This window comes from Hipposideros armiger, unplaced genomic scaffold (assembly GCF_001890085.2).
Source record: "Hipposideros armiger isolate ML-2016 unplaced genomic scaffold, ASM189008v1 scaffold_44, whole genome shotgun sequence".
Classification (NCBI taxonomy): Eukaryota; Metazoa; Chordata; class Mammalia; order Chiroptera; family Hipposideridae; genus Hipposideros; species Hipposideros armiger.
In genome coordinates this window covers 2,576,356-2,596,824 of record NW_017731394.1, presented here as the reverse complement: position 1 = coordinate 2,596,824, position 20,469 = coordinate 2,576,356, and the positions used below count along the sequence as shown (strand labels likewise).

The 20,469-nt window shown below is 40.2% G+C and overlaps 1 protein-coding gene across 1 annotated transcript in view; it reads right to left on the bottom strand.

Moving 5' to 3' along the window:
- Nucleotides 1-1,654: 1,654 nt before the first annotated feature.
- Nucleotides 1,655-20,469, bottom strand: part of CAT (catalase) — a 33,842-nt gene continuing 15,027 nt past the window's right edge. Inside the window, exons 5-13 of the mRNA XM_019639537.1 lie at nucleotides 20,038-20,142; nucleotides 19,340-19,465; nucleotides 18,420-18,611; nucleotides 17,806-17,958; nucleotides 14,105-14,243; nucleotides 11,178-11,311; nucleotides 4,712-4,819; nucleotides 3,157-3,240; nucleotides 1,655-2,379 (exon numbers count right to left, since the gene is read on the bottom strand). Coding sequence (XP_019495082.1) covers nucleotides 2,314-2,379; nucleotides 3,157-3,240; nucleotides 4,712-4,819; nucleotides 11,178-11,311; nucleotides 14,105-14,243; nucleotides 17,806-17,958; nucleotides 18,420-18,611; nucleotides 19,340-19,465; nucleotides 20,038-20,142 — 1,107 coding nt within the window. The 3' untranslated portion in view covers nucleotides 1,655-2,313. The remainder of the gene's footprint in view (nucleotides 2,380-3,156; nucleotides 3,241-4,711; nucleotides 4,820-11,177; nucleotides 11,312-14,104; nucleotides 14,244-17,805; nucleotides 17,959-18,419; nucleotides 18,612-19,339; nucleotides 19,466-20,037; nucleotides 20,143-20,469) is intronic.

Here is a 20,469-nt window from a genome sequence, read left to right as displayed (position 1 = left end):
ATTAGAATTGCAATCCCAATTTCCTGAGAAAGGAAAAACGTGAGGTTTCTCTTTCTTGCATTCGTGCACTTTTGCCATCATTACTGGCTAGCCATCACCATTAGTCCCATGTATCTTAATGTTACTTTAAAGAAATATAATTAGATAGTACCTCTCAGGAAGTAAAACCTAACTGGAAGTTAACTTCATCACTATTTATCTTTAAAAATTACAAAAGAGGTCTGCAGAATAAAACTGGGGACACTTACATGTGTCAGATTTTTACATACAAGAAACATGTTAAATACATGTGATTTTAACTATCAACTTATTTTTACACTATAGAACAAAGCAGAAAATTATCTCAAAAAACTGTATTTGTGGGGCCGGCCGAGTGGCTCAGTTGGTTAAGAGCTTGCTCAAGAGTGCAAGCTCTGAGCAACAAGGTCGCCAGTTCGATTCCTACATGGGCCAGCAAGCTGTGCCCGAGATGAGCTCCCGCTAACCTGCCAACTAGTGGCAGGATGGCTCAGCTGGTGAGAGCATGTGCTCCTAACAACAAGGTTGCCTGTTTGAGATGGTGGGCTATGCCCACCCGCAACTAAAGACTGAACTCAGCACCTTGAGCTGAGCTGCCGCCCAGATGGCTCAGTGGATAGAGCGTGTGCTCTTAACAACGAGGCTGCTAGCAGGACTCCTGCATGGGATGGTGGGGATGCCCACCCGCAACTAACTGAACATAGCACCTTGAACTGAGCAGCACAACTGGACTTGGAGCTGAGCTAGCTGCACCCTCCACAACTAAGACTGAAGGACAACAACTTGGCTATTCCCCTTCCCCAATTTCCCAACACTGTTCCCCTTCCCCAATCCCCCAATAAAAAAATCTTAAAAAAAAAACAAAACTCTTTGTATTTAATAACCAATATTCAAATAACCTCCTTTCCATTGTCAAACTGTATTAATTTTTAAATTTATCTTATATATTTAATACTATAAAGAGATACAACTATAGTAAAGTTTCTATGTTAAAAGTATTCACCATTGGGTACAAATGGATAAATTTATTTTCTATGTCTACAAATACAAGTTTCCAAGCACACTCAAATACAGGAGGAATTTAAGTAGGAGTGTTTGAGAGGAGAGTAAAGAAGTTTGAGCTAAAAGGTTGAGTTTGTATCTACTAGTGGTCTAATGGTTTCCTGAAGCCCAAGATCTCAGGGAATTCCTGACAGTAAGTACAAACCGGTTTTAAAGATCTGAGACGAAGGGAATAAGGTTTTTCAAGGAAAACAGGTTTTCATTTGGTATTCAGAATTCACCTTTAAAGTGTTCTACTTGATTTTCAAGCATGATTGGCAAATATGGGTAAAAAAAGGACTTGCGGTTCCGAACCCTTGTTTTAAAAACTCTTAATCAGATAAGGAAGTGAGCTAATGGGCAAGGGATCGAAGTAATTTTCAAAGTTGCAAAGTTTGCTGCTTTCCCAGGAGAGTTAAAGTTCTGGTCGCCAGTGTCTAAGGCTGTTGGTTTAAACAAATAACACAGTGTCCTCATGATATTGGTATTTTCAACTTTAAGGGTGAGTATCTGATAACAGATGATATTCAGATTAAGAGTCTGTGGGACATTCCAAGTTATATATGGAGCCGAAAGAAATCAAATACCATTCTTCTATTTTTATGTACAGATTATTTTATTGTAAAAATGTAATAATTACAAACCAGTCTGTTGTTAAATCAGTGCTGTATTAGCATAAATGAATTCCAAATTTTCTTTTTTAAATCGGTTCAATTCCAAGCAGAAATAAGCATTAAGCTATAATGGTACTGAAGTTATTTTCAAGAGGCTAAGGCATTAAATGTGCTTTTCCTATAGAGAACTTAGAAAAATTAAAATTTCTCAGTGGATTATCTTGATCTTTTCTTCTTATATAATTACAACCATATTTTTATATAACAGGCCATGAGATGATATGCAAACACACTTATTTCATCAAGATTTTTTTCTTATTGAATTAAATTATATTTCTGCTAGAAATTTTCATTCCAGTCGTTTTAAGTGAGTAATCCAACAAACTGTCAAAAGCAATTACATGTTTCTTTTAAATAATTGTTAAACCCTAGTCTTCATTTTTCCCCAAGGGAAAAAGCATTAAAAGCCATTATTAGATTATTTCTATAGAAACCTGGATTATCATTTTAAAGACAAAGCTTACATTTGCTCATCTAGCACAGGACAATCTTCTATCCAGCAATGTGGATGACGTGTGTGAATACCATGCTTTGCTTCATAGGCGGAGAGCAACTCGGCACCAGGCCAGGGCTCTGACCCTCACAGGTTAGCTTTCTCTCTTGCAGCCAGGTGAGAGCCATGCTGCACAAAGGTGTGAATCGTGTTCTGTTTTAAAAGAACAAGACCAGCAGATTAATCAACTCACTCAGCAGGAGCAACCTGGTGTTTATCTTAGCTTTACTTTGCACTCAAATGAAAATAATAACAATTCAGAACACATTCAGCTGTAACTATCTTATATTGGCCAGGGCTAAAATGAACAGGATATGTTTTGCAAGTGATGGGATATAAGCTCATTTATGTCTCAAAAGAGCTTCTAAACAGCTGGTTAAGAAATCTAATAGTCGGGCCGGCCAAGTGGCACGTTCGTTAGGAGTTGGCTTCGGACACCAGCTCTGAGCAACAGGGCCCTGGTTTGGATCCCACATGAGGGCCAGTGACCCTGCACCCTCTACAGCTAAGATGGCGAACAACAGCTCGACCTGGAGCTGGGCTGCTGTGAGTCGCCAGCGATGGCATGGACTGCAGTGGGGCTGGCCGGCAGCAGGCATGAGCTTTCCTGAGCTGCCATGAGCTGCCATCCAATGACCGGTGAGCGACTGCCTCACCCGGGAAGAGCGCAAAGGTGATAATACCAACATGGGCCAGTGAAACAACGTCCTCCACAACTAGACTGAAGAACAAAAGGACAGCAACTTGTCTGTTCCCCTTCCCCGATTCCCGAATGCTGTTCCCCCTCCCCCAATTCCCAATAAAATCTTTAAAAGAAAAAGAAATCTAATAGTTGTCCCTGAGGCAAAGCATTCCAAAAGAAAAGCAAACTATTCCAGGTCTAACCCAGGATACACATGCTTGGCCTCGGCCAGGCTGCTCTGGGCTCACCTTGGGTTTCTCGGCATTGTATTTGTCCAGGAGAGCCTGAACGCGGGCCCCATAGTCAGGATGGACATCACTGAAGTTCTTGACCTGAAAGGAAATGTAAACATTACCCTAGTCCCTACAGGCCAGTCCCCAGTGTCAGTCTCACAGTGGTCACTCTAGAGGAAGAATGCTTCCACAGAAAATAGAACCACACAGTGAGTAACAATAAAGGGTGAGATGGCGGGAGGACCGGGGAGGTGTAAAAGCTCTCATACACTGAACAACCCTGGATACATCATTCATCTGAGCACGTCCACCCCCCATAAAATGAATAAGATAATTTCACCTAACTCATAGAATATTATGAGAAAAATGCATAGGAGGTAAGCTGCATTGACTACACAGAAAGAGATGACCTCAGAATAACTCAACAAGTGAGTGATTTGTATTAAGAAATGGGCCCAGACACTGCCTAAATTTAAAGTATACAAAGACATTTGCTGAGCAATGCCATACACTTCAAGCAGAAATTCCCACCCATGGGCCAAGCCTGGGCAGGCAGCAGAAAGAGGTGGGGCCTCATGAATCCATATGGAGCCTTATAAGCTTCAACATACTCGTATGTGAGAAGAACACCAAGAGGTCTGCCCAGTTCTGTCTTACAATCATTCTTATCAGTAAGATAAAACCTGCCCCAGCTATCTCACAGAGCAACTGTCAGGCTCTCTGCTAGAAAAAGCAACAAATAAAAAGTGCTACAAAGATTATAAAGGGTTATTTTTACACACACACACACACACACTCATAAAAGATAGTTATGGACATAGAACTTTGCCTACAAAGAAAACGCCCAGCCTACTGGTACTTGTCGCTAGGCCTGCGAATGCATCTCAGACAGCTGCTAGCCCAGCTGCCCCTGTGAACACGGAAGCAGCAACCAAGAGACAAGGAAATAGTGATGGTTTCTGAATTTACAAGAAGCTTCCCCCTGTGGCAGGCCAGGAAACCACAAGTGAGAAAACGTCACACAACACAATGTGTGAGCTGCTATCAGAAATACCATGGTACCTGACTTAGTTCAAAAGTCAACCTGGCTTTTGGAAGCAGCTCAGTTCTCTCCCCTGAAAATGTGCAAGCTTCTAGTTGCTTCTGAAAGAGGGTCAGGTGTCACGACATCAAGTGGTTAGACAGGCTTCAAACCACAAAAATGTAATCTGTATTTTCTATCATCTAAAGTCAAAGCAAAATTGTGACAGGACCCCATTTGGATAGTGAACATTAGTCTCCTGCACAGAACTTGGCTATAGTCAAATTAAACAACATAGGAGAGAATTCATCCTGAACTCAACTAAATTATTACACAAAATTATTGGACAAAGGGCTAAGGCTCATTGGGTATACCATATGCACTGGAGAGAAAATAATCAGAGGTTGATTGGGGCTTACTTCTAATTTTCTTAAGTCCACTTAGTTCAAGTGAAAAAAAAAAATGACACTTTTAAGGGTTCTGTCACACAGCTGCACTCCCTTCTCAAGCCAGCAGATGTCATTCTTCAGCTTCCAAATTATCACTCACCGCTTTCTTCTGGATGAAAAGTTGTGCGTCTTTCAGATGGCCAGCAATGTTCTCACACAGACGCCTCCTCTCTTCTTCGTTCAGCACATTCATGTAGAACGCCCGCACCTGCTCATTGAAAATAGTGTGAGGAACCAAATAACCACAAGCAAAACTCACCCAATATGGCTTCTGACATGAAAAAGTGAGACTTCTCATTTGCATAAGAAAGAAAAGTTTTTAGAATTTAAGAATAATTTTTTTTTAAAGATTTTTATTGGGGAATTGGGGGATGGGAACAGTGCTGGGGAATTGGGGAAAGGGGAACAGACAAGTTGCTGTCATTTTGTTCTTCAGTCTACTTGTGGAGGACGTTGCTTCACTGGCCCAAGTTGGCACCATCATCGCGCTCTTCCCAGGCGAGGCAGATCAGTCGCTGGCTTCTGGACGGCTGCTCACTGCGGCTGCTGGCCACTCATGCTGGCTGCTGGCTACATATGGTAGCCCATGGCAAGCCACTGCAGCAGGGGCTGCAGCCTACACCGCCAGCAACTCACAGCAGCCCAGTTCCAGGTTGAGCTGTTGTTTAGCATCTTAGGGGTAGAGGGCAATGTCACTGGCCCTCATATGTGGGATCCGAACCGGGGCCCTCTGGAGTCCCAAGCCAGCTCTTAACCAGCGTGCCATTTGGCCAGCCCAAGAATAATTTTAAATTATAGTTGAAACTGTCATTTGTGTTGTTTTAAGCAAAATAGGAAGTCAGTTGTTAACAGCTCATAACTGCTATTTAATAATGTAGTTTGTAGTCAGTGTTAATAAATCTCTTATAAAATAAAAGCCAGTATAGCCCACAACTTAAAACCCCACCATACTCTTCATACTAACAAGTCCAGAATGTGCAAACTAGCATCAAATGCAAACTTAGCACAATACAACCTTTGTGCAATTCACCCAGAATCACAGAATGGAAAAACAAAAAACAAAAACAAAAAAACACCCCTAATTCATTAATATATAACCTCAGTTATTCAAAAGCCAAGATTTCTTGAAGAAGATAGATGTTAATAGTGACATTTGACTTAGATTATTGGGTTTACCTCTAAAATGAATATCATCACTAGAATAAAATGAAAAATAGGAGCCAAGTATCAAGTGTGAGTCCAAATAGTCTTTGCTCATTTCCGAAAACAACCATTTCTAAGTTATAGGTAAAATTTTATTACAACATTTCATTCACTTATTCATTCATTCATTCAACAAATACTTATTTATCGAGTACCTATAACGTACCAGGCACTGTCCTATGTACTGTTAATGTTTATAAAGTCCAAAAATATCCAATTACCCGAAGTATCAAATTCATAAAGTATTAAGATATTCATAACTTTTCTAAGTAAGTTATGAAATAGGCTATAACACGTTTTTGTTTTTGTTTTATTGTTTAGCTGAGCCATCCTGCCACCTGTTGGCAGCTCAGTGGCAGCTCAGCTCGGGCCAGGCATCTAACCGCTGTTGCTCAGAGCTCAAAGTCTTGAGCACGCTCTTAACTAACTGAGCCACTCGGCCGGCCCTATAACACGGTTTTTTAATTTGAGCAAAGTTTAAATCTGATATACAAGTTTAAAAATCAGACTTTTGATGTTAACAGGAGTCAGATTTATCTCCAATTCCCTAATTCTCTCTTCAGCTGTACCTAACATACTGTTTAAACACCTATTGAGTCGCTGTATCTGTTGGATTTTTATTCCAAAGATTGTATTTTTTGTTTCTAAAAAATTCTATTTAGTTCTTTTTCAAATCTACCTGTTTTTGTTTTCTCACATCCTATTCTTGTCTTATAGATAATATTCCTTTCTGTATCTCCTTAATGCTGTATACATGCTTATTTTAAATCCCTTTTAGATTATTCTATCATGTGCAATCATTTATTGCCATGTGCAATCTGCAATCTCTCAGGGTATTGGATTTCCTTGTATGTATTGCAATTTTCCCATGTGACTCATCTTCAACACGAGCTACCTTCTGCAGAAATTCCAAATATGTATGAGCTGTGAAGGTGTCTTCACATGGTGACTTATTTTTGTCACCTATGCAGAGGCCTAACAAGGTTCACTGATTCACTTGTTTCTCAGTTCAGGACTTCCATATGGTTCTAAATGGGGCAAGAATGCAGGGACCTCATCTGAGCACAGTATAGGAAAGGGACCCCAACTTCTCAGACGTTCCATCTAGAGTCCACATGCTTCCAAGCTGTATTTTCAGCCTGGTGGCTAATTTTTCCAATAAGATGCCAGTTCCTGGTTGCCATCATTATGTCAAGAGCTCAGTTCTAGCTCTCTACGACACTAAGCCTGAGTCCTCAACTCCTAGCCCCTTAGAGGCATAAAATATTAATAAGATGTGGATAGGGTTTGGTTACCCCCATGAGGTATATACCTTCAATATTCACGCACTACTGTGATTCCTTTTTCATTTCTGGAACCTGGAGATTGACCGTTCTTGTTTATTAGCTCAACTACATACTTTTTAATTTAATTTTTAAATCTAATATGTGTGAGGATTATTTAATCCTCATGTGTGAGGATTAAAAGAAAGGCCTCCTATTCGTATGTCACTTCAATCTACGATCTTGAACTAAAAGGAATTTGGTCTTGGAATTCCATTGGTGTGCTGCTGCCGACTTGCTCGGGAGAGCAGGCTGTCAAATTTTTATGAATTCTGTGAGTTACTTGTTAAAAACAGCCATGATTAAAAATTAAATTATATAAACTTAAAATAACATTACAAACAAAAGTAATAAACCCTCAAAACACGTTACTTCCTAATACCTATTACCTATGTTCCTGAGGGTATTTGTATTTATTTCATCTCCATGGTGGAAATACTATATAATAGTGGAATAACGAACAGCACTTCCCAAGGCCACGAGCTCAGTGACATCACCTTGGTAGCTTGACATCAACTCCAGGAAGTACTTTCATCATATGAGGGTTAGCGCGGCTTCTCATTCTCACAACACTGGTACGGTCAGTCTTTTTAGTTCTAGCCATTCTGTTGCATACACAGCGGCATTTCTTTGTGGTTGTATTTTGCATATTCTTGATGACTAGTGAGGTAAACAATCTTTCCATATGTTTTTCAGCTATCTGAATGTCCTCTTGTGAAGGACCTATTCAAGTTTTTGCTCATTTTTTTATTCGTTGGTTCTGTTTCTTTTTTACTGTTCTGTAGGAGTTCTTTATATTTCTGCACATGAGTCATCTGTTAGATGAACTGCGAATTTGTTCTGCCACTCTGTGGCCTGCCTTTTTAATCATTACATGGCGTCTCATGAGTTTTTGTTTTCTTTTCATGAACTACTCTTGATAATATCTGCTGCTCTGTTCCAATTCGCTCATCCTCCCTTCAGTTGTGTTTAATTTCCTTTTAAACCCATTTACTAAGTTCTTAATTTCAGTTGTTGCATTTTCCAGTTCAGTATGTCCATTCAATTTTTATTGTATAGATGAAAACTTCTCTTGTTAAATTCTCCATGTTTTTTTTTTTTCTTGAACATATTAATCGCACTTATTTTAAAGCCGGTATTTGACAATTACATAACCTGGATCAACAGTAGGTTTGTTTCTATTGACAGCTTTTTTTTCCCCTCTTGGTTTTCAGTCGTAAAGTCTTATGTGTTGGTTATGTTGACGATTTATTACTGAATGCTGGGCGTTTGCAAATAAAAAAATGGAGAGAGAGAATCTGAGGCTCTATTTTCCTCCAAAGATTCATGTTTGCTTCTGGCGCACAGTTAGGATAGAAAGAGATCGTTGTAACCCAATCTGAGACTGAGCGGATGCGAAGTGGTGCCTCAGTTTTTGTGAGGGAAAGCTTCCTTCAAGTTTGTCCTTATTCTTAGGCGTGACCTTCAGGGGTTCCAACTGAAAGCCTGGGATGTTAACTAGAGGCCTCCTCCTTAGCAGGCCCTGGACTCCAATTTTTATCCCTCCAGACCCATGAACGTGCTGTAAGTTCTGCTCAGCATCTTGGCCGATGCTTACAAAGTAACAAATGCCTCATTAGGGAAGGACACCTAATGCCCCGCTCACATCTCTGCACTACTTTTCTGTCTGAGATCTTGGCCCCTCAGATCCTTATTGCTTTGTTAGTTCTCCAAAGCCTTAAAAAGCAGATGCTTTTTGTATTTTATCTAGCTTTCCACGTTCTCCATGACAGAATAGGTCTGATAAAAGCTAGTCTGCCATAAGCCAGAAGTAGAAGTCCAAGTGAGTCATTTTTAAGAGTATACACCTGGGCCGTCTTCATTTCCCATGAGACTCGTATAGTTACAGGATTATGCTATAAACTTATATAAACCTATAAACCTATAAGCAGTGTCATAACTGCTCAAAAACATGACTTCAATATAGTGATAAGAAAATTTCTCATAAAATAAGAATGATTATCTAGTAAGCTTTCATTTGTAAGCAATAGCCTCATTATCTTATTTTTGCAGAGGTGATACTAGGTAGTTTAACACTGGAATAGACCTCATGTAGGCAAAATTCTTTGAGAGGCAGGAATTGTATCATAATATACTTGGTATCACCTGCATATCAAGAATAATGCAGTTACTACAAAAGGCTTTTAGGATTTGTTTAATCCCATCAAAATATTGTCTATATCCCACAACAAAGTAATTTCTTTTTTATGTACAAATATATATGGAACACATAAGTGCCTTTCAAATCAAGATATCTTCACAGTGAATCAATTCATGCATTTAAGTACATTTTACTTGGAACCCACATTTACAAAGTGAGAAACTAGAAATACCATATTTCCCCTTGTATAGAATATTGTATTTCCACATGTATAAGACGCACCCTTTTTTTCGAAAAATTTGGGGTCTAAAAACTTGGGGTGCATCTTATACAGTGGTTGTATGAGCACCCCCCCCAAAAAAAAAACAAGTGCGAAAAAGGTGGGAAATGCAAGTAAATAAAAAATCTACAACCACTGTATAAGACACACCCAGTTTTTAGACCTCAAATTTTTTTAAAAACAGTGCATCTTCTACATGGGGAAATACGGTAAGTCCTATTCTCACTTAAATACTAAGTTTAATACCAACTACCAAAGCAGAGCTCTACAACTACATGTTTTAACTTTATTCTTTTCTCATGTGTGGTATAAGTTGCACTGAACACATTAAAGAGGTGGCTGCCCTTCAAAGTTCAAGGGCTTTTCAGTGCATCTATTGAAAGAACAGCCCTGGGCCGGCGAGTGGTGCATTGGTTAAGAGCTGGCTTGGGACGCCAGAGGGCCCCGGTTCGGATCCCACATATGAGGGCCAGTGACACTGCCCTCTACAACTAAGCTGCTGAACAGCAGCTCAACCTGGAACTGGGCTGCCATGAGTCGCTGGCGACAGCGTAGGCTGTAGTCCCCTGCTGCAGCGGGTTGCCATGGGCTACCGTGTGTAGCCAGCAGCCAGCGTGAGCGGCTGGCAGCCATGGTGAGCGGCCGTCCAGAAGCCGGCGACTGATCTGCCTCGACCGGGAAGAGTGCAATGATGGTACCAACTTGGGCCAGTGAAGCAACATCCTCCACAACTAGACTGAAGAACAAAAGGATAGCAACTTGTCTGTTCCCCTTCCTCCAATTCCCCAGCACTGTTCCCATCCCCCAATTCCCCAATAAAAATCTTAAAAAAAAAAAGAAAGAAAGAATAGCCCTTAGGCAGCCATAAGCCATTGCAAAGGGGGTGGGTACTTGACGAGGGGCAGTTAGCTGCAGGCTCACCAGAGGCAGTAATGTGACCTAGAGTGAAAAGATTAGTCAAATCAATCTGATTTCCTCTCTCCAGAATCTGATATTAGATGTATTGAGAGGAGTAAAAGATGGTTAAAAAAAAAAGTGTAATATATGGAGAAAAAAGCCATAAAGAAGAGTTAGTCCAAGTTCATAGCAAAGCCACAGCCATGTTAAAAACAGAAGCTCTGAAGCAAAGAGGAGAAAAATAGAAGGACATGGAAAGAATAAGCAGCTGGTATTGGAAACAGCAGCAGGCAGATGAAGAGTAGCAGCGCCATGTGGATGCTGGGCCCTGCAGTGGAAACACCTACACTCTTGCTATTGAGGCTTTGCAAGTGTTTTGAACCCAGTGCTAGTCCCTTACATCTGGACGGTCTAGCCCAGGTCCTTAGGTTAGGCTGCACTTAAGCTTTACTTACCCATTTCTTAGATTTCCATGAAATCACTCTTTCCCAATGGCCCCCACCTTATCCCTTCAATAAAATTTGGGGGGACTGAAATGAGTCATATCTTGTACTGAAAGAGCATAGTAACACAATTCTTCAACTCCACCTAATAATGGGACTGACTTATGATTAGAGACATCTTCCCTGAATTCAATCACCTTGAAAGGGGGGAATCAGCAGACACTGAGACGCAGAATGATTAAGTGACTCCCACAGCAGATAATGAAGAAGGAAGTCGTTACCTGAGAGACATTGTCATCGTTGGCACTGTTGTGGCGCTGCACATCCCCAGAACAGGAGGTGCTATGCTCCAGGGCATAACTCTGCACTTGATCGGGAGCACTAAAGCTGTTGGGGTAGTAATTTGGAGCGCCACCTTTAAAGGCAAACCACACAGATTGACTTAGGGAGACAAAAAGCGAAGCAAGTCTGCAAACAAGGTAACATGAAATAAATTCAATTACATATGTATATGCATACACACATACACATACATGCCATGCACATGTGAATTTTAATGTACCCTATTTACCTACAGGCAGTGCTCAGACTCTTAGAGAATACTGCCATCTCCCAATGTGCTCGCTTGGGCTATTTCACTCTGAGTTTTGAAGACGAGATTGCAAATTCCCTCTGAACACTTCAGATGGCCTAATCTATAAAATCTTCTGATGCTTACCCATACAAATAAATTTATACAGGTTTGATTTGACCCCCACAGAAAATGAGACCCAAAGACACATTTCAAATTTGAGGACTTCACGTGAGCTCAGGCTCAACTGTAATATTGAATCACAACATTCTTGGGAGCAACTGAAAGTTCTAGCGCTGCTCCTTCAGTTTACAGGAACATAAACTGAGCCCGGAAATCCTAACTCCTGCAGTTACACGGTAATTAGTGGTAGATGTGAGATTAGAACTCTGGGTTTTTTGTCTCTTCCATTCCAGCACATACGATATTCTTATCGCACAACTCTATTTCACTTTTCCTTAAAGGTTTTTAGGATTCTCGGGGTATCTCTCCTGTATTGTCTACTAGCTTCACTTTCACTTCCCTCCACAAATTGATTAAAAAAAAGCAATGGTTAAAAATGTGTTATTTCTAGTATGTCAGTACTCATTCATCTGAACTTATAGAAAAAAACAGCGACAAATACAATCAAAACATCTTTTATAATTTCTGGAAAAAATTATGAAGACTTTTTTTTTCCATTTTGGCATATTTATTTTCCTAGCTATGCTCTGCTTTGGCTGAAAGTAGCAGAAGCTTGAATTATCTGAACACATACTACCTAAACAGAAGGAGTGGCCTAGAAACATATTAAGTGGTTTGAACAAGCCTGTCTGGGTTGGAATTTTACCCAGCGCACTGCCAGAATAGATTACTCAGAGTGGATAAGCAAGAGGTGCTTGTTTATCATATTTACCAAGGTACCAAGTGCATGTAGGAAGATAAAAAATGCCATACTATCATGGAGCCCAGTTACTAGCCCAAGAAATTTATTCTAGGTCAGCCATGTCTGTATGAAAAGCAAAGTGTGCCAATAACCAGCTACCACAGTGGTTTTCTGCATTGCGAGTTAGCTCTTTGAAATTTGTCTATTTAATTTTTAAATTTTATTTCCAAATAAGCTCTGACCTTTACTCAAAGTGGAAGTTGTCTTCAAGTCACTCACTACTAGGAATAATTAAGCTCTTTTATGGAACTTTAGGAGCACAGCCCAAATGCTCTACTTTTAAAATGAGGCAAAGGGTGCTTACAATATATCCCTAAGTTGTTTTTTCACATGTATGTCACCATAATGGTAAACATGAAGCAATTAATTATTAATGGATTGCAAAATATACATGAACCTCTCTGATAACAGACTCAAGAATGAAAGGACCAAGGAATACAAATGAAAAATAAAATCACTTTAGAATAAAAATGCAGCAAACACAGGAAGCATCAATTACTTTGAGCAATAACACACTCCTTAACTCTGTAAACTCAGAGAGCAGATATAGTGTTGCCATCTGACAGAATCAGTTAACGGGCATGTAAACTTGTTAAATACATGGAAAAGGCTTAGTGATAATGGTAACAAACGCAAGGCATAAAATTACATATGCAAAATAATCTTAAGTGTATAAAAAATATTCACAGAAAAGACTGGCAAAAAATACAGCAAAATAAAACAGTTGTGGCCTTTGGGTATTTGGACTATAAGTGGTTTTTTCTTCTCCCTTCTCTTTTCCCTTAGTTTCCAAATTGGCTTTAGGGCACATGTATTATTTTTATCACAGGAAAATTAACTTTGTTTGAATATAGACATCTAGGGCTATAAATATAATAAATAAAATTTCTAAAAGGATCAATGTAAGCAACCTATTACTAAAACACATGTCCTAAATATGAAAATGAAAAAAGAAAACTAAGATCTATGCTAAACTGTGGAATATTAAAAAGAAAAAAAATAAATCAAGCTTTCTCAAATTAAAACAAGTAATTAGAAATAAAAGCTATTGGTACATGGCACCAACAAAAAGTAGTTAAAAGGGGGAAAAAAACATGCATTTGATAAATGATCTCCAAAAACCAAAACGTAGTGGAGTCTCACCTCACCAGTTGATTTACATGAATTCAACTCATTCACATAACCAAAAAAGGTGAGGGAGAATGAACCCCTTGCTTTGCTCTGTGTCCCCTATTCTAGCCTGCCCCATCACCTCCAAAGTCTAGCTAGGCTTTCCCCTCCACAGCCCGAGCAGAAGTGTAGAGAAACAAAAGACATGAACTCTTGGCTTCTGGACTTCCAAGATTCTAAGTCCTGGTGATTTAAGAGTGATTTAAGGAATTGTCCACTGTGTGACATCTCCAAAACCTAACCTCTAAGTTGGCTATGACTCTATTATAGCCAGAGTGAAAGATCTTTCTCCCAGCCTTTCACTATCAGATGGATAGCAAGTAAAATTTGAGGTGGAAACTCACAATAAAACATAAAATAGATACAAGGATGGAGAGTCCTCAGGCAGTTTAAACCTTCACTGCTGGGCAAGAAATACGCAGTTGGCAGTAGCGTCTGTGGAACGCCTTCCCAGAGCAGAAGGTCCCGTGGCCTGCCATCCCACCCTTCTGCACAGCGGTGCCCCCTGCCCTCACAGGGGGAGCCAGATGTCTGAGGCCTACCCTGGTTGTCGAACATGCACATGGGGCCGTCACGCTGGTAGTTGGCTACTCGAGCACGGAAGGGACAGTTTACAGGTATCTGAAGGTAGTTGGGTCCCAGGCGGTGGCGGTGAGTGTCAGGATAGGAAAAAAGGCGACCCTACAGTCACAAATGAAACAGACACTGACTGTGTGCAATAACAAAAAGAAACAAATTTCCACAAAGCCAATTGTATAAGAAATTATACAAAAAAAGCACCACCCATGTTAAATCTGATTTATGTCAGAAACACTTTGAGCTCTGAGGCTTTGTAGATATAAACAAAGTAATACACAAAGAAATGTGAGGTTCAAAATGATGGCCCTATAATGCCACAAGGTCCTGAATCAAAGGTTAAATTAAGTTACATATTTACCAAGGCAGGATGGTAAGCATTTTAAAATTTCTTTGTCAGTACTGAAACAAAAATGTTTATGATTAACTCTGTTTTAATCTTAGTATCCAATTATTTAAATATTCTCATTATTTAAAGCTCCACTCCATTGAGCAGTTTTCTTCTATTGACTTTATCATTGACCTTGAATCTGAAAGAGCATTCTTATAAAAATCAAGTTGAATAGGGCGACGTATGCAATTATTTTGTACCAAATCACTCATACCAACGTGCTTAAATCTCATGCTTCCAGTCTCACTGTTCTCTCAATAATGTTTTTGGCTGGGTGACTCTACCGCCCATCATCACTTTAAATAGTCTAGGGTAATATTGAGATGATTGGTCATACAGCCATGACTAAGACCCACCTGTAGTTTAGAAGCTGGTTGCCCCCTTTAGCTCAAAATGGACTAAGCTGTGCTCTAAATTTACCAACAGGACAGAACTGAGCCTAAGCAGTTCCTGGATATAGCTCCTATCATATAATTACGGTTTTGTGTCACCCTACCCCACCTACGGGTGGAGAGCCACGGTTGGGAAATGGACACAGCAAAGCTATACCTTGATATCAATTTGAATCTAGGCCTCACCCAAGGCTCTGTGCTTGAGCAACCTTGCTGGTCCTGGGTCACAAAGCAGAACAAAGCTCTCCCCTTCAGGCAATCAGGACACCTACTTCTCCATTCCTGGTCAACTGCAGAGACTGGGAGTGAGGAAAGGCTGCGCCTGCATCATGAGGTACTCAAGGGACAGTCTCTTAGTGACTTACACTATATTACGCTATTTTGCCTTTTCACCATGGTCTGTCTGGCTTACCACTGTGGATAACAAAGCTTTAAAATATCGTAATGTGACCCTGTTGAAAGGTAACTGAGAACACTGTCCAAGACTATACAGCTACTGCCACCCTTGGACGCGCATCAGTTATCAGAGTGAATTCAAAGTCCTCCTTCCTCACTGGCTCTCCACTTCCGGCCCCTCCTCCAACAACGTCACCCCACACACTCCTGCCAAAATCATCTTCCTGGGGCCCGATGCAGACTACATTACTTACCTACTCAAAAAAACTAAAAACGAGTCCTCACTAGTCATCAAATGGCTAAATGAGCATCACAGTCCCTCCCTGCATGGCCCCAAACATGCTTCACGGCATTAGAATTCACAGCTAAGCGATCTAAGAAGTTGCAGGAGAGACTAGGCTAGGAACTGATATCCTGGCTGCACCTACTAAAGCTCTTTCAAGCACGTTTTAAAACTCAATTTAAAGAAACTGTAGAGACAGAACACGAAATTTAAAATATGTGTTTGCCATAGCTGAAATTAATACGGACAGAAATTATATGATTCACTCATCTACTCCAATTCATTAATAGAACTATAAGATTTCCATATAGCATCCTTTTTCAGAACTCTCTTCCCCACAGTTTCAATGAGATGCCTCATACGTTTGTTTTTTGTTGGTAGAGAAGTCGTATTTGCCGTATGTGTGGTCCTTTTCCTGGGGCTTAGGCCTCCATCCAATGCCTCAATGCTCTTCTAATTGCAAAACTCAGTGATGCTCCCTGCCTCCAGGTCTCACTGTGGTCCCAGGGACCCATGGTGCCCTGGGTTCTTGTGAAAACCCACCGGGTGACCTTTCACTCCTGAACCTGTTCCCTCAATACAAGGGTTATGCAGCCTTAGTCCTCGCCAGGACAATTTCATGCCTTGGCAAAGGCAAATCCCATAAACTGCTCCTTCACACAGTTCAGCTCCCTGCCAGCCCCCAGGCAGAGGCTCAGGACCCAGGGTCACGTTGTCTTGGCTTCCTCTACTCCCCAGTTTCAATGTCAGCACTTCTGTTTATCCTCTGTAATCTGCTTGATTTCTCTTTTCTATTCCCAACCCCCAGTTCCCTCTTTTTTTAATCACCAACCAGAATGATTTTACTTGATACATACCAGATCACATCTCTCAAAACTGAAGGAAACTTTTCTTTTCCTAGAAGGGACAACTGTGTAAAGTGTTACTCAAGCACTGAGGTCCCTTCCAACATGCTCAGTGTACCCATTCTGATTTATCCTGCTTTAGGAAAGAGTGGACTGTTTACAGTTTAAATACACCCAACACCATCCGCTTCTGGACCTCTACTCACATCCCTCTGGGGATTGTGAGTAGCCCATTGGACCTCTGTGCCAAGTCAAAATCCTGTCCATTCTTCAAAAGCCATCTCAAATGCTACCTCGTTCTCGAGACTTTGTCATCGTCCTCCAATCAGACAAGCTTTCTCCTGATTCACCACAGCATTCTGCCTTACGTTATAGTTATCTTGTGTTTTTATATCTGTTATAGCAGCCAGGGCAGTCTATCACACACAGTAGCTAGGTATTCCATTTATAGTAGTTATGCTGCACTAAAAACTAATAGAAAGCTTATTTCCTATAAAAGTCTCAGATGTTCCCAATGTCAAGCAAAGAAGTTATTATTAAATAAGCAAGGGACTCTTAGCTTGCCTTCACAGAATGACACCTGAATTGGAATCAGGTGCTTACATAAGAAGAGCCAGCCATCAGTCACTGCAGTTTGACCTAGGGCATAATCTTTAACTTCTGTTTCATGGTCACAGTCCAAAAAGCGCAAAAGACTGATTCACTCAATAATCATTAAGCTAACTATTTTCCTACTGACTTCTAGTCCCAAGAAGAATTTTTCACTCTTTTTACTCTTAAAAGAGCATCATGGAAAGTGAGAAAAAACAACGTCTGCATGCCTAGGAACATTACCAAGACAAATGGTAAATTAACCCACTGCCTTTAATCGCTGGCAACATAAATTTAGTTTGTAAAAATCATGTCCGAATCGCTTTTTACAGATTGAAAAACTCAAGCATAACCATAGAAGAGGAAATGAGTAAAGTTATGCTGACCAAGATGTTATAACCAATTAACGATATTCCCTCCTGTCAGCTACAGACTGAACAAGGAGTGCTTGACTCTGTAAATACCTGAGACATTTCTAATATGATTTTTTTTTTAATTAAGAGACTAAATGTCAAAGTCTTAACCTATTGAGGGACTTTAATCAAAATTTGGCTTATACTGTAATACCCGTATCAAAAGGACCCAGATGAAAGCTTAAACAATGTTCTAGTTAAATCTTCATACAAAGACCATGCCAAATTACACAGTGTATGTGTGTGTGTGTGTGTGTGTGTGTGTGTGTGTGCGCGCGCGCGCGCGCGCGTGCACGTGCGCACGTGCGCACTCACACGCACTGCTGCCACAGTACCTCTCAGGCCCCCAGGTTTACCTGAAGCATTTTGTCAGGGCTGGGCTCAATGCCAGGTGGCATGTTGCTTGGGTCAAAGGCCAACTGTTCAACTTCGGCAAAGTAATTCACTGGATTTCGATTTAGGACGAGTTTGCCAACTGGGATAAGAGGGTAGTCCTTGTGAGGCCAAATCTAAAAAGAATGTGATATTCACAATTACAAGACAACCAACTGAAGGAAATTAAAGTACCCACAAAAAGGCCAACTTTCAAATATAATGAAGCCAATGATAGGAAGTGAAAACAGTAATGGTGAATCCAATAAAATGATAAGAACTTAAGGTGAATGCATTGGTTGACTCTTTCACAACAGTAAACCGTAAATATTGACACTTTCCCTGGGCAAAAGTACATCATCTTTTCAAAACCTGTTCCTTGCTAGCAACAACATATCAAACCACCTAGATGAATGCAGGAATTTGTTCATCTTATCAAACGGGAACTGGTGAGCACTCATTCACAGGCTAGGAAACTAAAGTAGTACCACTGCATTTTTATGTGACTTCCCTATCATGATGAGTGCTTGACTAGAAATTTAAAATTAGGTACGAAGAGACTTAAAAAAGAAGACAATTTAGTTGTTAACTGACTCACCTTGGTAACATCAAATGGATTAAGTGGAAATGTTTCTGCCTGACTAAATGTCATGACCTGGATGTAAAAAGTCCAGGAGGGGTAGTTGCCCGTGGCAATGGCATTAAAGAGATCCCGGAGGCCATAGTCAGGATCTTCCTGGGCAAGTTTTCCAGCATCTTCAACTGAAAGGTTTTTGATGCCTTGGTCAGTCTACAAAATAAAAGAAAGAAGTTCAAACTGAAATGTTTTTGGAAAGATAGCATTAGGTATCGAAAGTAATGGTGGGATAGGTGTTTACCGACAGGATGCCCTAACTCTGCCTTAGTCCCATCCTGGACCCCAAGAGATATCTATGCTCAGAACCATGACTCAGGGCTAAGAAAGGTCAAGCATGACAGTTTACTGTTTGGTAATGTCTGACACTAAACTCCAATAAAGAACTCTAGAAAGGTAGGCTATACCAGGTAGAAACCTCCTTTGATCTAGCCTAGAGGCCTGTATTATCTCCTTACATTTGAGCACAAAGCAAAACCTTAGATCTTCTCTCTCCAGGGAGAAAGGAAGTTCAATGTGCACCTGCCAGCACCAGAAACATTAAGGCACAGAGCCACAGAAAAGGAGCATTTTCCCAAATATGTATGGCAGAGCTCACAGGGTCCAGAAGAAGAAAGCTTTAACTATTGACAGCAGCTGTGTGTTCTTCCCCTCTGGCCACATGAAAAGGAGACCAAAAAGCGACCACGCACCGTTCTAATTGGGCAGCATGAATCCATTCACTTGGGTGATGGCCAACAAAACACTCATGGTACTAACCAAAGAGATCAATACGCTCATCCTTGGGGGGAAGGGAGGTAAGGGAAAGGTGGAAGAGGCCTTGATCTTTGCCAAGTCCTCAGAGGTAAGGAGATGGGGCACCCTGCCCCAAAGGGAACGTGTACCTTATAATGGAATTTGCAGTAAACTGCCTCTCCGTTTGCATTAACCAGCTTAAAAGTATGGGATCCATATCCATTCATGTGCCTGTGTCCATCTGGAATCCCTCGATCACTGAACAGGAAGGACACCTAAGGAACAAAAACATAAAGCCTAAAAATTCTCAGTTTAAATCAAAGCATCCTAGATTTTTAAGACATTCCTAAATTTCCAGAAAATACCTTAATGACATGGAACATACTAGCCAAATACCCATAGGAAGAGTTACCATTATTATCATTTATTAAAAAAAAGAAGAATTTTAAAGCAGAATGATACAAAGAAAAGCTAAAATGAATCTGAAAACTAGACTAACTTGTTATTTAAAATTTATTTTAATAGCAAATTTGTTTGGCACTACTTTTACCTCATTTCCCAAATACATAGAGCTTTACTTCATACTAGAGGCTTTAATCCTTAATATTGCTAAATATCAACTGATAATGTTTCTAGTATCATTTAAGGTCTGTGAATGGGGAAAGATTAACAAAATCGGTTATTATAAAATTCGTTGAGATCAAGATATCTGAGGAAGCCTCCCAAAAAGAAAGTCAGAAACCAATTCCAATAAAACTGGAGAAGCACATTATGAGGTATAATTACAGTTCCACTCCTGGTGAAATATTATACTCGTCTAATACAGTGAAAAAAAAAGTGTTCCCACCTGATGTAGAGACTCAGGGCGCAGGCTCCAGAAATCCCAGACCATGTCCGGATCCTTCAGGTGTGTTTGAGGGTTTCTCTTCTGGCTGTGGATAAAGGATGGAAACTAAATGGAAAAAGAGAGGAAAAACCCAAAAACTTAAGTTTACAGGAAATATGGTGTCTTATAGTATATAATGCCTATTGCCAGGTTTATAGACTATAATTATGAATAATATCACCCTAGAATTTTAAACTGCCAAACCCTAAAATGAATTTTACCCTCTACCTGTTTCTAGGGCAAAGCGCCTCTTTTTACTAACCTTCTACACTCTGAAAGGAAAACTGGACTATTCCTATTAAGGCAGAGAATCCTGAAATGCCAAATCTAAGATCAATGGTAATTATTATTTGATCTTATAAACAGATGTGAAATACAGAAAAATGTGTTTTA